Here is an 18,335-nt window from a genome sequence, read left to right on the forward strand (position 1 = left end):
GACCCAACTTTTGATGCCAGAGTTTGACTTCCTCATTTTTGCTTATGAGGCAGGTAGACATATAATTTCCTTCTTCAGACACCCACAAGTAACAATTGTCTTTGGACCTTACTCCCTTCATTATCAGTCTTCCTTCTTCATCTGTAACAAGACATTCTGATTGTGTGAAGTTCACTTTCATGCCTTGGTCACATAGTTGACTGATGCTAATCAAATTTGCTGTAAGTCCTTTTACTAACAGAACATTGTCTAAGTTTGGTAACCCATTATCAATTAGGTTCCCAATTCCTTTTATTTCTCCCTTAGCTCCATCCCCAAATGTTACAAAGCTTGTGGCATAGGACCTTAGGTTGGCTAGATACCCTTCCACTCCAGTCATGTGTCTAGAGCATCCACTGTCAAAATACCAATCTTGTCTAGATGATGCCCGCAGTGATGTATGAGCTATCAGGCTTACACCATCTTCCTTCTTCTTCCACTCTTTCTTGATATTCACGTTATCAGATTTGGGTTCAAGTGGCCGTGAATTCTGTGGATAGCCGTACAGTTTGTAGCAATAAGGTCTAATGTGCCCTTTCCTACCACAATAATGACACCTCCAATTCCTTCTTTTAGTTCTAGATCTTGACCTGTTGTATCGATGGTGAGGCGGGTGTTGAGGCATTGAATTAGTCTGGACATGCTGCTTGGGTTTTAACCATGTGTCAGTTCCCTGATGTGTGGGAGGATGAGGAGGTAGTAACCCACCACTAACAGGAAAAGTTTTATCAATGGGGGTAGTGATTGTAGCTTTGTTGTAACCCATTTCTTGATCCACTATCTCGTAATCAAAGCCAATAGGTTTCTTACCAGCACTTTGTTTTAGCAGCATGGCTTGAAACTTTTCTTCTCCTGATGCAAAAACTCTAACTTGTTTTCTAGCATGCTCCAAGTCTTCATTCAGCTTTTCAATCTCTTTGTTGAGAGTCTTAATTATATCCAGACATTCATTCTTCTCGGCCTGAAGTTGACAATTTGTCTCCTTTTGTTTTTCCAAGGCTTTGCAGAATTCATTGCTCCTGATGAATAAGTCCTTATAGGTAGCCAGAAGTTCTTCATATGATGTTTCATCGCATGATTCAGCATCAGATTCATAGACACCTGTCAATGCATTGACAAGTTTAGCAGATTCACCTTCATCTTCTTCTGACTCATCCTCATCTGACCAAGTAACAGCAAGACTCTTCTTCTTCTTCAGAAAAGTAGGACATTCAGATTTGATATGGCCAAATCCTTCGCACTCATGACACTGAACTCCTCTAGATGAAGTACTTTTGTCATCACTTCTGGTCCTCCTTTGAGTAGATACAGGTTTGTTGGAATCAGATTTGGTGCTTGGACCATTGAACTTATTGTTGAAGTCAGATTTGGTGTTTGGACCATTGAATTTATTTCTTTTATCCATCCTCTTCATGATACGGTTGAACTGTCTACCAAGTAACACCATGGCTTCAGATAAACTTTCATCACTCTCCATATCTATCTCATCATCTTCTGTAGTATTAGAAGTAAAAGCCAAACTTTTGTTTTTCTTCTCTTTTCTTTGGTTTATGCTCATCTCATAGGTTTGAAGTGAGCCTATTAGTTCATCCACTTGAATGTTGGCCAGATCCTGAGATTCTTCTATTGCTGTTACTTTCATGTCAAACCTCTTAGGTAGAGATCTGAGAATTTTGCTCACCAGCTTTTCATCTGATATGGGTTCTCCCAAGGCATCAAATGAATTTGCAAATTCTAAAATATTCATGTGAAAGTCATGAATAGTCTCTTCTTCCTTCATACTCAGATTTTCAAAATTTGTGCGAAGCATCTGAAGTTTGGACAGCTTTACCTTGTTGGTTCCTTCATGTGCTTTCCTGAGTATTTCCCACGCCTGTTTGGCTACAGTGCATCGTTTAACAAGTCTGAACATGTTGATGTCCACCCCATTGAATATGGCATTCAAGGCTTTTGAATTTCCCAGAGCTAGGTCATCCTCGTCTTTGGAATAGTCTTTATTAGGCTTGATTTCACCTGTTAGCTTTCCATCCTTATCAATGACCTTAGGGGGTTCCCATCCATTTTCTACAGCTTTCCATGTTCTGCTATCAATGGATTTAAGAAACACCATCATCTTAGCTTTCCAGTAGTCATAGTTCTCAGGCCCAGTTAGCAGTGGTGGTTTAGAAACCGTTCCTCCTTCCTTGTCCATCTCACCAGAATTTTCCGTCCCTGAAGCTCACCCTGAGTTTCGAGCAGGGTGCCTGCTCTGATGCCAATTGTAATTCTGGCACACTAGTATTAAGATGTTGTACTCAACGCTTCACCACTATAGTACACTTTTTAAAGCGTGAATCAATGATCCAACATCAAACAGCGCATACACAAGGAATAATAAACTAAACAAAACTGAAAGTAAATTAACACAGTAATTTGTTAACCCAGTTCAGCATAAGCCTACTCTGGGGGATACCAATCCAGGAGTGAATCCACTATGATAGTATTAGTTTGAAGCCCTCAATAAACCTCCCGTTTATGACTTCTCACCTAATCACCACCCGTGCTATATCCTACCTAAGACACACCTAGGTATGAGAACCTCCGCTCACCTCCTCTTGACCACAGCCACTGTGATCATACAATACTAGATTTAATATGTGAAGACACACTTCATAAAACACTCACACCACTTCCGTGCTTAAAAGCTTTAGAATGGTATACACACACTATCTCCTTGCTTAGAAGCTCCAGAGATATTACAATGCACAAACACACAGTTCCTAGTCTAGTGGGAAATCAACACAAGACTTAGAACACAATAGACACAATACTAAAACCTAAACTCACGCTTTGTAATACTCAAATCTGGTTTCAGTTGTTTGAACAAAGGCTTCAACCTTCTTTAAATAGCCTTCACGAGCTCAGGCTAGGTCTTCAGTTAGGCTTCAATGGCATAGCTTGATTAATGGATCCTTCAAGGAATATTCTTCGATTAAAATGTTTTGTTTCCTTAACTTGAAGATCTGATTAGTAAGCAAAACTTGATCACGAGATCCATTAATAATTATGCGTGACAACGCTCCTTATCACAAACGATCATTTATTATGGATTCCATATTTAGAACTTAGGCGCGAGATCTCAACATACACAGGCCCGGCCTACTGGATGTGGTATCCAATGTTGAAGCATTGTACCTAACATCTTGCTTATACTGGATGGTGGAAGCATGTAGTTCCACATCAAGAAAGATCACATGTTTTAGCAAAATGAGGCCAACCATACAACGCCAACAAAGACAATAAATCAGTATGAAAACCAATTCACTTGGTTATAAGAAAAAGAAAAAAATGAAAATCAGTTCAAACATATTTACTTTGTCGCACTCAAGTAGTTCATATCCAATTTTGTCCGTCCATTTACTGACAGAGTTGTAATCATAACCTTCAATGCCACTTATCTGGAAATTAACATTCAAATGAGGAAGTATCAACATAACTAATATGACTAAATTACAAAAAAAAAATATAGATAAAACACATGTCATATGTACGACATTAATTTTTTCCTCATTTATGGCCTGACTTGGTTTTCTTATTCACAAGTGAGTGCTAAAACATGAAGAAATCACATAATAAAAAAGGTCACTACTAAACAATCATGAAGTGGATTCCTGTTTTAGGCCACTACTAAACAATCATGTATTGTACCTTTGCATAGAAATAGGTAGAGAAAAAATGACACTTCAAAAACTTTTGTGGTTCTCTTTCCTCCCTCTCTTTGAACAAACAAAGGTACAAATTTATCACCTGCACAATTAAGGTAGATCAATCACTAAATTTCACAAGGCAACAAAGTCAGTTCATGATATAATTAGGTACCAAGTTCTTCTCTTCTTCAGTAACTCAACCAAAGAATTAACAAGTAATAAATAAACATGATCACCTCATCATTTAACCATCCACCCGGTTTAAGGCACTGAGTTTTTCTTTTTCTTATAACCAAGTGAATTGGTTTTCATACTGATTTATTGTCTTTACCAGATATTTGTACCTATCAACAACAACATACATTGGACCTTGGCTGTTATAAACAAAAAGGATAAAACATTGCAGTATCTTGACCCAATGAAGAGAAAAGAACCCTTGTTCCTTGATATCCTAAATAATCACATAATAAAAAAGGTCACTACTAAACAATCATGAAGTGGATTCTCTGATGGGATCTGAATGTTTGACTTCTCGTGCTTAACAATGATATCCTTCTCAAATGCAGCGGTAACAGCACTTTCTTCCTCCGGTGTAAGAGGGATAAAAAGAAAAAGACTTTCATTGTTTCGCCACGACTGTAAATCAGAAGAAAAAATTACATATCATTTCTGATCATTTAAAACACTTCATGGTGTTGTGCCTGAACTATAAATAAAAAAAAACGAGGGAATGAAATACCAAAACATACCTTATGTTCTTTATATCCACGCGGTGTTTTTATCGCTCTTGGTACTAGTTGAATAGTACCAGGCGTAGCAATACCTCGCATTCGTTTTGGTTTTGGCACATTAGGACTGATCCCCCTCTCTAACTCAGTATGGAGCCTTGATCCCCTGAAATTGGAATAATTGGGATCATGCTCTAAATAATCTTGATTTCTCGGCCATCATGATTTCTTGGCCTTAGCCATGGCAAAAAATGAAGCGTTGAGATAGCACTGATTGAGAGCGTAGTTAACGTAAAAAATTATGTTAACAGAGACGTGAATGTTTTTATCCTATTTTTTATAATTAGCGTTGAATATTGGGGTTTTAATCCATGTGTTCACCTATGATTGGCAAACAGTAAGACCAGCACCTAAGGTATTGTACATAAGTTTTACCCTAAAACAACATCTCAGAAGATAAATCAACAAACCAAACATATCATCATTACACCAAAAAAATGACAAAATGACAGAAAAATATCCATACATGGATCTGACAGATGAAAGAACTTGACTAAAATATCTGAGTTAAAATTGCTCAACTAACATATAGCTAATACTCTACCTTACTTTTTTCGCCACTGTTTTTTTATAGGAGTTGGTGATATATACCTTTTAGGCCTTCCAATGGCTTCTCTGTTTCTGAGCGTAGGTCCATTGCCATCATTCACATTATTTCCAGCAGTGTCAGTTTCGCCCCCCTGAATTTGGGTAAAAAAAAACTGTTATGTGCCTAGTTCCCCTACCGGCTCCCTAAATTTAATAAAAAATAATAATAACATTACCTGTGGTTTTTGCGATGCAGGTGGCCGTGAAGACCTCTCTTCATCCTCTCCATTTCCAGCAATGGCATCCTCAGAATCATTGTCCATCCCTTTGCCATCATTCACATTATTTCCAGCAGTGTCAGTGTCGCACCTCTCTTCATCTCCATTTCCAGCAATGGCATCCTCAGAATCATTGTCCATCCCTTTGCCATCATTCACATTATTTCCAGCACTGTCAGTGTCGCGCCCCTGAATTGGGTAAAAAAAAACTGTTAAAGTTTGAGTAATAAATTGTCATAAAAAAGTCATTAAAAACATGTGACACACACTTTTGTAAAAATTAGTGAATAAAATTGAAAATAAATGTAACTCATATACTTAAAAAAAATCAATAACACTGCCCAATATTTTTGGTTTACATAACACTGCCCAATATAGTTAAAAAGATACAATTGATCATATATAGTTAATAACATATAATTGATCATAAAACAGCAAACAAAATGTAAAATGATGAAGGACAGTCATAGCCATGATCAATTAAAAGTATCCTGATACTTTCCTTATTAGCACGACAACCAAAACACTATTAAACCTAACATATATAATCTTTCAATACAGTTTATCATGAACACATTAAAAAACTCTTCATTCATCATTATCATTTCACCTTGCTCACCAAAATCATGTGGCCATTGTAGATATCAGATATATCACTTTTAAGAATTACATTTTAAAAAGTACTACAATTTTAAAAATGTATAACGAGGGTAAGACTTTTCTAAAAACTTATTGTTATTTTTTCCATATAAAAAATTAATTATTATTAATTATAAAAAGGTCTCCCGTAAAATTTTGCTTTAGGCCCCAAGATATGTTGGGCCGGCCCTGCTTCAAAACCTTGGATCCCAACACATTCAGTCCAACCCCTTGAAATACTAACCTCGAAGGGATCCTTCTGATACTTTAGCTCACACAAATGCTTTTCTAAATTAGTTTCAATGATGTAGACCTGATCTAACATAGTGTTCTACATATATAATCCCATATTTTCTGGTAATATATAAGTCAGGAGATTTAATTTTTTTAAACCAACCACAATCAGAAAATACCTAAATAAATATAGAAAATTTAGATAAATCCCAAATGTGGAACAACATTAAGGTCCTCAGTCATGGTAAGCTCAAAGGTCACATCTTTTCGTAGAGATCGACTCTTTGTATGCCATGTAGGAAATTAGGAAGCATCAATGGTGTTCTTGTTTGCTATATCTGAAATTGATTTTTTCTCCCAGATATTTGAAAAAAATCTCATGATGACCTTGAAACCGAAAATATCTCATTACTTTACAAAATAACATGAAATTTTACTTAACTACGTCTATAAAATATTTCATAGACTATGAACAAAGCATGAGAATTCAGTTTACAAAGCTGGTGGGGATCACCAAGTGGACGACACGTAGTAAGTGATTTATGTATTGTTTTTGAAAACTGTATTTATATAATCTCAAAATATTTATTGTTATAAAAGTTTAATAAATAAAATCAATATTTTGAAAATAGAAAGTTATTAAACAAGTTTTTTCATTTTCTCTTCTCTCAAATAATTTTCAGTAAAAATATATTATATATCAAATAGTAGCTTTCTATTTTATTTTCATTCCCTCGTTTTTTTTTTATTTATAGTTCAGGCACAACACCATGAAGTGTTTTAAATGATCAGAAATGATATGTAATTTTTTCTTCTGATTTACAGTCGTGGCGAAACAATGAAAGTCTTTTTCTTTTTATCCCTCTTACACCGGAGGAAGAAAGTGCTGTTACCGCTGCATTTGAGAAGGATATCATTGTTAAGCACGAGAAGTCAAACATTCAGATCCCATCAGAGAATCCACTTCATGATTGTTTAGTAGTGACCTTTTTTATTATGTGATTATTTAGGATATCAAGGAACAAGGGTTCTTTTCTCTTCATTGGGTCAAGATACTGCAATGTTTTATCCTTTTTGTTTATAACAGCCAAGGTCCAATGTATGTTGTTGTTGATAGGTACAAATATCTGGTAAAGACAATAAATCAGTATGAAAACCAATTCACTTGGTTATAAGAAAAAGAAAAACTCAGTGCCTTAAACCGGGTGGATGGTTAAATGATGAGGTGATCATGTTTATTTATTACTTGTTAATTCTTTGGTTGAGTTACTGAAGAAGAGAAGAACTTGGTACCTAATTATATCATGAACTGACTTTGTTGCCTTGTGAAATTTAGTGATTGATCTACCTTAATTGTGCAGGTGATAAATTTGTACCTTTGTTTGTTCAAAGAGAGGGAGGAAAGAGAACCACAAAAGTTTTTGAAGTGTCATTTTTTCTCTACCTATTTCTATGCAAAGGTACAATACATGATTGTTTAGTAGTGGCCTAAAACAGGAATCCACTTCATGATTGTTTAGTAGTGACCTTTTTTATTATGTGATTTCTTCATGTTTTAGCACTCACTTGTGAATAAGAAAACCAAGTCAGGCCATAAATGAGGAAAAAATTAATGTCGTACATATGACATGTGTTTTATCTATATTTTTTTTTTGTAATTTAGTCATATTAGTTATGTTGATACTTCCTCATTTGAATGTTAATTTCCAGATAAGTGGCATTGAAGGTTATGATTACAACTCTGTCAGTAAATGGACGGACAAAATTGGATATGAACTACTTGAGTGCGACAAAGTAAATATGTTTGAACTGATTTTCATTTTTTTCTTTTTCTTATAACCAAGTGAATTGGTTTTCATACTGATTTATTGTCTTTGTTGGCGTTGTATGGTTGGCCTCATTTTGCTAAAACATGTGATCTTTCTTGATGTGGAACTACATGCTTCCACCATCCAGTATAAGCAAGATGTTAGGTACAATGCTTCAACATTGGATACCACATCCAGTAGGCCGGGCCTGTGTATGTTGAGATCTCGCGCCTAAGTTCTAAATATGGAATCCATAATAAATGATCGTTTGTGATAAGGAGCGTTGTCACGCATAATTATTAATGGATCTCGTGATCAAGTTTTGCTTACTAATCAGATCTTCAAGTTAAGGAAACAAAACATTTTAATCGAAGAATATTCCTTGAAGGATCCATTAATCAAGCTATGCCATTGAAGCCTAACTGAAGACCTAGCCTGAGCTCGTGAAGGCTATTTAAAGAAGGTTGAAGCCTTTGTTCAAACAACTGAAACCAGATTTGAGTATTACAAAGCGTGAGTTTAGGTTTTAGTATTGTGTCTATTGTGTTCTAAGTCTTGTGTTGATTTCCCACTAGACTAGGAACTGTGTGTTTGTGCATTGTAATATCTCTGGAGCTTCTAAGCAAGGAGATAGTGTGTGTATACCATTCTAAAGCTTTTAAGCACGGAAGTGGTGTGAGTGTTTTATGAAGTGTGTCTTCACATATTAAATCTAGTATTGTATGATCACAGTGGCTGTGGTCAAGAGGAGGTGAGCGGAGGTTCTCATACCTAGGTGTGTCTTAGGTAGGATATAGCACGGGTGGTGATTAGGTGAGAAGTCATAAACGGGAGGTTTATTGAGGGCTTCAAACTAATACTATCATAGTGGATTCACTCCTGGATTGGTATCCCCCAGAGTAGGCTTATGCTGAACTGGGTTAACAAATTACTGTGTTAATTTACTTTCAGTTTTGTTTAGTTTATTATTCCTTGTGTATGCGCTGTTTGATGTTGGATCATTGATTCACGCTTTAAAAAGTGTACTATAGTGGTGAAGCGTTGAGTACAACATCTTAATACTAGTGTGCCAGAATTACAATTGGCATCAGAGCAGGCACCCTGCTCGAAACTCAGGGTGAGCTTCAGGGACGGAAAATTCTGGTGAGATGGACAAGGAAGGAGGAACGGTTTCTAAACCACCACTGCTAACTGGGCCTGAGAACTATGACTACTGGAAAGCTAAGATGATGGTGTTTCTTAAATCCATTGATAGCAGAACATGGAAAGCTGTAGAAAATGGATGGGAACCCCCTAAGGTCATTGATAAGGATGGAAAGCTAACAGGTGAAATCAAGCCTAATAAAGACTATTCCAAAGACGAGGATGACCTAGCTCTGGGAAATTCAAAAGCCTTGAATGCCATATTCAATGGGGTGGACATCAACATGTTCAGACTTGTTAAACGATGCACTGTAGCCAAACAGGCGTGGGAAATACTCAGGAAAGCACATGAAGGAACCAACAAGGTAAAGCTGTCCAAACTTCAGATGCTTCGCACAAATTTTGAAAATCTGAGTATGAAGGAAGAAGAGACTATTCATGACTTTCACATGAATATTTTAGAATTTGCAAATTCATTTGATGCCTTGGGAGAACCCATATCAGATGAAAAGCTGGTGAGCAAAATTCTCAGATCTCTACCTAAGAGGTTTGACATGAAAGTAACAGCAATAGAAGAATCTCAGGATCTGGCCAACATTCAAGTGGATGAACTAATAGGCTCACTTCAAACCTATGAGATGAGCATAAACCAAAGAAAAGAGAAGAAAAACAAAAGTTTGGCTTTTACTTCTAATACTACAGAAGATGATGAGATAGATATGGAGAGTGATGAAAGTTTATCTGAAGCCATGGTGTTACTTGGTAGACAGTTCAACCGTATCATGAAGAGGATGGATAAAAGAAATAAATTCAATGGTCCAAACACCAAATCTGACTTCAACAATAAGTTCAATGGTCCAAGCACCAAATCTGATTCCAACAAACCTGTATCTACTCAAAGGAGGACCAGAAGTGATGACAAAAGTACTTCATCTAGAGGAGTTCAGTGTCATGAGTGCGAAGGATTTGGCCATATCAAATCTGAATGTCCTACTTTTCTGAAGAAGAAGAAGAGTCTTGCTGTTACTTGGTCAGATGAGGATGAGTCAGAAGAAGATGAAGGTGAATCTGCTAAACTTGTCAATGCATTGACAGGTGTCTATGAATCTGATGCTGAATCATGCGATGAAACATCATATGAAGAACTTCTGGCTACCTATAAGGACTTATTCATCAGGAGCAATGAATTCTGCAAAGCCTTGGAAAAACAAAAGGAGACAAATTGTCAACTTCAGGCCGAGAAGAATGAATGTCTGGATATAATTAAGACTCTCAACAAAGAGATTGAAAAGCTGAATGAAGACTTGGAGCATGCTAGAAAACAAGTTAGAGTTTTTGCATCAGGAGAAGAAAAGTTTCAAGCCATGCTGCTAAAACAAAGTGCTGGTAAGAAACCTATTGGCTTTGATTACGAGATAGTGGATCAAGAAATGGGTTACAACAAAGCTACAATCACTACCCCCATTGATAAAACTTTTCCTGTTAGTGGTGGGTTACTACCTCCTCATCCTCCCACACATCAGGGAACTGACACATGGTTAAAACCCAAGCAGCATGTCCAGACTAATTCAATGCCTCAACACCCGCCTCACCATCGATACAACAGGTCAAGATCTAGAACTAAAAGAAGGAATTGGAGGTGTCATTATTGTGGTAGGAAAGGGCACATTAGACCTTATTGCTACAAACTGTACGGCTATCCACAGAATTCACGGCCACTTGAACCCAAATCTGATAACGTGAATATCAAGAAAGAGTGGAAGAAGAAGGAAGATGGTGTAAGCCTGATAGCTCATACATCACTGCGGGCATCATCTAGACAAGATTGGTATTTTGACAGTGGATGCTCTAGACACATGACTGGAGTGGAAGGGTATCTAGCCAACCTAAGGTCCTATGCCACAAGCTTTGTAACATTTGGGGATGGAGCTAAGGGAGAAATAAAAGGAATTGGGAACCTAATTGATAATGGGTTACCAAACTTAGACAATGTTCTGTTAGTAAAAGGACTTACAGCAAATTTGATTAGCATCAGTCAACTATGTGACCAAGGCATGAAAGTGAACTTCACACAATCAGAATGTCTTGTTACAGATGAAGAAGGAAGACTGATAATGAAGGGAGTAAGGTCCAAAGACAATTGTTACTTGTGGGTGTCTGAAGAAGGAAATTATATGTCTACCTGCCTCATAAGCAAAAATGAGGAAGTCAAACTCTGGCATCAAAAGTTGGGTCATCTACACCTGAGAGGAATGAAAAAGGCCATAGCTGAAGAAGCAATCAGAGGATTACCCAAGCTAAAGATAGACGAAGGAACAATATGTGGAGAATGTCAGATAGGCAAACAAACCAAGGTGGCGCACCCAAGGCTTCAACATCAATCTACTACCAGAACACTTGAATTGTTACACATGGATTTGATGGGACCTATGCAGACTGAAAGTCTTGGAGGAAAAAGGTATGCTTTTGTTATGGTGGATGATTTCTCTAGATTTACATGGATAGACTTCCTTAGAGAAAAATCAGATAGTTTTGAAACATTTAGAAACTTATGTGTACAACTTCAAAGAGAAAAGGGGTCTGTCATCATAAGGGTCAGAAGCGATCATGGAAAGGAATTTGAGAATAGCAAATTCTATGATTTCTGTGCAGCAGAAGGTATCCAACATGAATTCTCTGCTCCCATAACACCACAACAAAATGGTGTAGTAGAGAGAAAGAATAGAACCATTCAAGAGTCTGCTAGGGTAATGCTTCATGCCAAGGGTCTTCCATATCAGTTCTGGGCAGAGGCTATGAGTACAGCCTGCTACATACACAACCGTGTAACACTCAAAAAGGGAACATCTGCAACCTTGTATGAATTATGGAAGGGAAGAAAGCCAACTGTGAAACACTTTCACATTTTTGGGAGTAAATGCTACATTCTTGCTGACAGAGAACCAAGACGAAAACTTGATCCTAAAAGTGAAGAAGGTATATTTCTGGGATATTCCTTGAATAGCAGAGCCTACAGGGTCTATAACACAAAAACCAAAGTCATTATGGAAACGATCAATGTTGTGATTGATGATGCACCATCCACCCAACCATCGGATGTGGAAACTGATGTTGAACCATCTCCTGACAACTCTGATGAGATGACACAAAGTGAAAAGCCTGAATTAAAAGGTGATGAATCTGATCAAGACTCTGCACCTGCCCCAGCAAAAGCACCATCTATTAGGACACAGAAGAATCACCCTAAAGATCTAATCATAGGTGATCCAGACCAGGGCATTGCTACCAGAAGAAAGATTGATGCTATCTCAAACACTTGTTTTGTATCAAAATTTGAGCCTAAAAACATAAAAGAGGCTCTTACTGATGAGTTCTGGATTGAAGCAATGCAAGAGGAATTGAATCAATTCAAGAGAAATGAAGTCTGGGACCTTGTTCCAAGACCACATGGAGTAAATGTCATAGGCACTAAATGGATATACAAGAATAAGTCTGATGAGAAGGGTACAGTAACAAGGAATAAGGCAAGACTGGTAGCTCAAGGCTACACTCAGGTGGAGGGAATTGACTTTGATGAGACCTTTGCTCCCGTGGCAAGACTAGAATCCATAAGGCTGCTTCTTGGTGTAGCTTGCATCCTCAAACTCAAACTCTACCAAATGGATGTCAAGAGCGCCTTTCTAAATGGGTATCTTCATGAAGAAGTATTTGTTGAACAGCCCAAAGGTTTCATAGATCCAAATCATCCGGATCATGTCTACAAACTGAAAAAGGCTTTGTATGGCTTGAAACAAGCACCAAGGGCTTGGTATGAAAGGTTAACTGAATTCCTGATTAACCAAGGATACAAGAAAGGTGGAAATGACAAGACCTTATTTGTCAAAGAAATGAATGGAAACTTGTTGATAGCACAGATATATGTTGATGACATAGTCTTTGGAGGGATGGCGGAACCGATGGTCCAACACTTTGTGAGACAGATGCAGTCTGAATTTGAGATGAGCTTGGTAGGAGAATTAACCTATTTTCTTGGATTACAGGTGAAACAGATGGAAGACACAATATTTGTGTCTCAAAGCAAGTATGCTAAAAATATCATAAAGAAATTTGGCATGGAAAATGCTGCACACAAAAGAACACCTGCTGCCACACATCTAAAATTAACCAAGGATGAGAAAGGTGTAGATGTAGACCAAAGCCTGTATAGAAGCATGATAGGGAGCCTACTGTACCTCACAGCAAGCAGGCCTGACATCACCTTTGCTGTTGGTGTATGTGCTAGGTACCAAGCTGAGCCAAAGATGAGCCATCTTACACAAGTAAAAAGAATCTTGAAGTATGTCAATGCAACTTCTGATTATGGAATAATGTATTCCCACACCAACAATGCCAGGTTGATGGGATATTGTGATGCAGATTGGGCTGGATGTGCAGATGACAGAAAAAGCACCTCTGGTGGATGCTTTTACCTAGGAGAAAATCTTATCTCATGGTTTAGCAAGAAACAAAACTGTGTTTCTCTATCCACTGCAGAGGCTGAGTACATTGCAGCTGGGAGTAGTTGCTCTCAATTATTGTGGATGAAGCAGATGCTTAAGGAATACAATGTTGAACAGGATGCTCTAACATTGTACTGTGACAATTTAAGCGCCATAAATATTTCAAAAAATCCTATACAGCACAGTAGAACAAAGCATATTGACATTCGTCATCACTTTATCAGGGATTTAGTAGAGGAAAATATTGTGAAGTTGGAGCATGTTGCAACTGAAGAACAGGTAGCTGATATTTTTACCAAAGCTTTAGATGCAAATCAGTTTGAAAGACTTAGGGGCAAATTGGGGATTTGCCTATATGAGGAATTATAGCAGTTAAGGCATTATGTGCGCGCAACCGTTTTGTTCTCCAAATTTCATCTATTGGCGCACGTAAATCAAGGAAAGACAAAAAATACTTTCCATAACTGCTCTATTACACGCTATCAACTCTCATATCATCATTATTTCGTTCCAAAACTTTCAACTTCCTCTGAACTTTCTGCTGCGATCCTCAAACACAAATCATCATCTCAAATCATCAAAAATCTCAAAAACTTCAACAAGTCCTTTGTGAAAATGTCTCAATCTTCCGGTTCCGCTCAGATCAAAAACAAAATTGCTGATACTGTGAAAACAAGATCAAAGTCTAAGAAGGAAGGAACAACTGTTGTGGTAGATGCGATGCCTTTATCAAGTATTCCTGCAACTACTTCTAAGAAGAAGAAATCGGCAAAATCCACTAAGAAAGTAAGTGAATCGTCTCCCTCAATCTCTATTAAGTCTGATTCTGTTAGGTCTAAGAAGAAGAAACCCCAATCTCCCATAAAAAGGGGTTTGAGCATGTCTGATCTATACTTGAATAAGGATCTTTCTGAAACTGCGAATGTGGAATCGCATGATGTTGCCTCCGGCAAAAATGCGAATGTTGAATCGTCTGTTAAGTCTGTGTCTGAAAAGGTGAATCAAGAAAACCCTTCTGTTGAGGAAAACCCTAGTTCTGTTGAAACCCTAGGAAAAACCCAAAATATTGCTGAGAATGTTGGTGTGAGCAATAATCCTAGTGTTCCTGAGAGTATGACAGTTCCCACGAATGTCATAACTGATGTTGTTGAAAAATCTCAAGAAAAGGCTGTTGTAACCGATGCCCCAACTGGTGTTGAACCATCCTCTATACCAACTGATGCTGAGAAGGATGTTGAAGCATCCAAAGGAGGATCTAGCCCACATGCTAACACTGCCACTGGGTCGTTTGGCAGTGGATCTAATACTGAAGCTTCCACTGAAGAGGAAGTTAACAAAGAAAGTACTCCTGAAGATGTGGCTGATTCTGAACCAGAAAATGAAGCTGGTGAAGATTCTGAGAAAACCACCAATGAAGAGCAGGACATAGTAGATGTTGATGAAGTCCCCTCTGAAGAAGATCTGCAACCTCCACCTACTCAGAAAGGAATTGGGAGAAGACTGAGAAGCAGGACCACTACACCTGCACCTGCTGTTACCACTACCCCTGCTGTCACCAAGAAAGCAAAGGACACTACTCTGAAGCCTGTCAAGTATGGGCCTAAGAAAAGTTGGAGCAAGTCTATACCTCCTCCTGAAAAGAAAAAGGGTGTACTGAAAAGAAAGAGTGCACCATCAAGTGACTCTGAATTTGAAGCTGAAAAGGATGACTCAAGCATCAAGCCTCCTGCTAAGAAGGCTATGTCTGCTAAGAAGGCCATGCCTCAATCTGTTGCTCCTGACATTGAAGACTTTCCTTGTGACAATGTTTCATTTCATCTTCCATCCTATGCTCAACGATGGGGAATCATTTGCAAACGAAGATTGGCTCTGGAAAGGGAACTAGGTAAAGATATTCTGGAATGTGAAGAGATTGTGAGTTTGATCAATGATGCTGGATTGATCAAAACTGTGTGGGGCTTAGGCTCCTGTTATGAAAAGCTGGTTAGGGAGTTTGTTGTCAACATCCCTATAGGTTGTGACAATCCCTTGGACAAAGAATTTCAGAAGGTATATGTTCGAGGAAAATGTGTGACATTCTCTCCAAGTGTGATCAACAAGGTGCTGGGTAATGCTGATGATCCTCACCCTGACATAGATGTATCTGACAATGTGGTCTGCAAAACTATCACAGCTGAAAAGGTGAAAACCTGGCCAAAGAAGGAGAAGGTACCAGCTGTCAAGTTAACCCAAAAGTATGCAATTCTGAATCGTATTGCATCTGTCAACTGGGTTCCTACTACACATGCATCTGACATTGCAACAAATCTGGGTAAGCTCATTTATATGATTGGTACTGGTACTAAGTTTAATGCTGGTCTATATATTTTCAATCAAGTTGTGCAGCATGCTAAGACCTCTGTCACCAAGCAACCCATTGCATTTCCAACTTTGATCTGTGACATCATCTTGTCCCAACATCCGAATATAAGACATGAGGATGAGTCTGCTAAGAAAAGGGCAACTCCTCTGGCCATTCATCAGAAGCTGTACAGTAAACAGCATGCTCCAGATATTGCTGGACCATCAAATGCTGCTGCTGACACTCCTATGACAAGGAAGGAGATGATTGCTATGCTGGAAGCAAACTGTAAGGAACTAGATGAAAAGAAGTTGCAGTTTGAAAGGATGATACATGCTCTCAGGGTTGAAGAGGCTGCAGCTCAAGCAGCTGATGCAGATGATGATGGTTCTAGTGGTGGAGAAGAAGCTGACTCAGATACTGAAGGAGAAGAAAGTGATTCCTCCCCAAGTGCTTCTGTGTAATTCTGATGTTTTCTTATTTGGATTTTATCTTTTTGTTTTGCATGTCTGTGGGCTGAGCCCTGAATTTAGCACCTAGTGTGCATGGTTTGTAATATTTTGTCTGCACTTTCTGTTCTGCTACTATCTGCACGGTCTTTGGATATTTTTTTATGCAGTTCCCATTTTGTCTATTTTATGGCTAAAAAGGGGGAGTAGTTATTGTATGCCATAATAGAGCTTGATGTGCCATCAGATGCTGGATCATCTGAATACTCCTATGCATGAATTAAGGGGGAGTAAGACGAACTTGGTACTCGATTCTATTCTTGAGGGGGAGCAATATTCTTGCTTAGCACACAATGTGCTACTGCATGTTGAAGCATCATCTGTTCCTGAGAATTTATTTTTCTCAGTTTTGAGGGAATTTATTTTTCCCCAGTGTTTCTTTTATGAGAATCTTATACTCTCTATTGGCAAATCTCTATGAGGCTCTTGTGCTTATCCTTCCGCTGTTGCATGCCTCTGAAGTTCTAATGTGATACATGATAAATATGCTATTTGTTTTTGAGGGGTTATTAAAACAAGCATGTTAAATTATTCTACTTTACTTCATGACTGTGTGCCTACGTTGAGTTGAAGAAAAGGTAGCCTGTGTATCCCTTTAGGACGGTTGAAATTATCTTAGGATGTTTTAGCCAAAAATTGCCAAAGGGGGAGATTGTTGGCGTTGTATGGTTGGCCTCATTTTGCTAAAACATGTGATCTTTCTTGATGTGGAACTACATGCTTCCACCATCCAGTATAAGCAAGATGTTAGGTACAATGCTTCAACATTGGATACCACATCCAGTAGGCCGGGCCTGTGTATGTTGAGATCTCGCGCCTAAGTTCTAAATATGGAATCCATAATAAATGATCGTTTGTGATAAGGAGCGTTGTCACGCATAATTATTAATGGATCTCGTGATCAAGTTTTGCTTACTAATCAGATCTTCAAGTTAAGGAAACAAAACATTTTAATCGAAGAATATTCCTTGAAGGATCCATTAATCAAGCTATGCCATTGAAGCCTAACTGAAGACCTAGCCTGAGCTCGTGAAGGCTATTTAAAGAAGGTTGAAGCCTTTGTTCAAACAACTGAAACCAGATTTGAGTATTACAAAGCGTGAGTTTAGGTTTTAGTATTGTGTCTATTGTGTTCTAAGTCTTGTGTTGATTTCCCACTAGACTAGGAACTGTGTGTTTGTGCATTGTAATATCTCTGGAGCTTCTAAGCAAGGAGATAGTGTGTGTATACCATTCTAAAGCTTTTAAGCACGGAAGTGGTGTGAGTGTTTTATGAAGTGTGTCTTCACATATTAAATCTAGTATTGTATGATCACAGTGGCTGTGGTCAAGAGGAGGTGAGCGGAGGTTCTCATACCTAGGTGTGTCTTAGGTAGGATATAGCACGGGTGGTGATTAGGTGAGAAGTCATAAACGGGAGGTTTATTGAGGGCTTCAAACTAATACTATCATAGTGGATTCACTCCTGGATTGGTATCCCCCAGAGTAGGCTTATGCTGAACTGGGTTAACAAATTACTGTGTTAATTTACTTTCAGTTTTGTTTAGTTTATTATTCCTTGTGTATGCGCTGTTTGATGTTGGATCATTGATTCACGCTTTAAAAAGTGTACTATAGTGGTGAAGCGTTGAGTACAACATCTTAATACTAGTGTGCCAGAATTACAGTCTTTACCAGATATTTGTACCTATCAACAACAACATACATTGGACCTTGGCTGTTATAAACAAAAAGGATAAAACATTGCAGTATCTTGACCCAATGAAGAGAAAAGAACCCTTGTTCCTTGATATCCTAAATAATCACATAATAAAAAAGGTCACTACTAAACAATCATGAAGTG

At 38.0% G+C, this 18,335-nt stretch overlaps 2 protein-coding genes and 1 long non-coding RNA gene across 3 annotated transcripts; 1 reads left to right on the forward strand and 2 right to left on the reverse strand.

Annotated features, from left to right (window-relative positions):
• Window positions 1-3,389: 3,389 nt before the first annotated feature.
• Window positions 3,390-4,006, reverse strand: LOC123882805. Its single transcript, XR_006799984.1, has 3 exons — window positions 3,962-4,006; window positions 3,727-3,825; window positions 3,390-3,476 (listed from the first exon to the last, which is right to left on the reverse strand). It is a non-coding gene; the product is annotated as an uncharacterized LOC123882805 (long non-coding RNA).
• A 178-nt stretch (window positions 4,007-4,184) lies between these two features.
• On the reverse strand, window positions 4,185-6,283 carry LOC123886426. Its single transcript, XM_045935741.1, has 5 exons — window positions 6,203-6,283; window positions 5,278-5,508; window positions 5,105-5,193; window positions 4,475-4,619; window positions 4,185-4,361 (listed from the first exon to the last, which is right to left on the reverse strand). The coding sequence occupies exons 1-5, from the start codon at window positions 6,281-6,283 to the stop codon at window positions 4,185-4,187; spliced, it is 723 nt and encodes a 240-aa protein (XP_045791697.1).
• Window positions 6,284-6,405: 122 nt separating this feature from the next.
• On the forward strand, window positions 6,406-18,331 carry LOC123886427 (ubiquitin-like-specific protease 1A). The gene is made up of 6 exons (XM_045935742.1): window positions 6,406-6,436; window positions 7,203-7,254; window positions 7,369-7,417; window positions 7,554-7,652; window positions 7,903-7,986; window positions 18,170-18,331. The coding sequence occupies exons 1-6, from the start codon at window positions 6,406-6,408 to the stop codon at window positions 18,329-18,331; spliced, it is 477 nt and encodes a 158-aa protein (XP_045791698.1).
• Window positions 18,332-18,335: the final 4 nt, after the last annotated feature.

The sequence above is a fragment of the Trifolium pratense genome, linkage group LG5 (genome assembly GCF_020283565.1).
Source record: "Trifolium pratense cultivar HEN17-A07 linkage group LG5, ARS_RC_1.1, whole genome shotgun sequence".
NCBI classification, from domain to species: domain Eukaryota; kingdom Viridiplantae; phylum Streptophyta; class Magnoliopsida; order Fabales; family Fabaceae; genus Trifolium; species Trifolium pratense.

Coding starts and splice junctions, on each gene's coding strand:
- LOC123886426 (XM_045935741.1), bottom strand. CDS start 6,283: ATGTTAGATCAGGTCTACATCATTGAAACTAATTTAGAAAAGCATTTG. Junction 5,509..6,202: donor ATCAGAAGGATCCCTTCGAG/GTTAGTATTTCA, acceptor TACCCAATTCAG/GGGCGCGACACTGACAGTGC. Junction 4,362..4,474: donor GTGGATATAAAGAACATAAG/GTATGTTTTGGT, acceptor TCTGATTTACAG/TCGTGGCGAAACAATGAAAG.
- LOC123886427 (XM_045935742.1), top strand. CDS start 6,406: ATGTGGAACAACATTAAGGTCCTCAGTCATG. Junction 7,255..7,368: donor TTGGGTCAAGATACTGCAAT/GTTTTATCCTTT, acceptor CTTGGTTATAAG/AAAAAGAAAAACTCAGTGCC. Junction 7,987..18,169: donor AACTACTTGAGTGCGACAAA/GTAAATATGTTT, acceptor AGTCTTTACCAG/ATATTTGTACCTATCAACAA.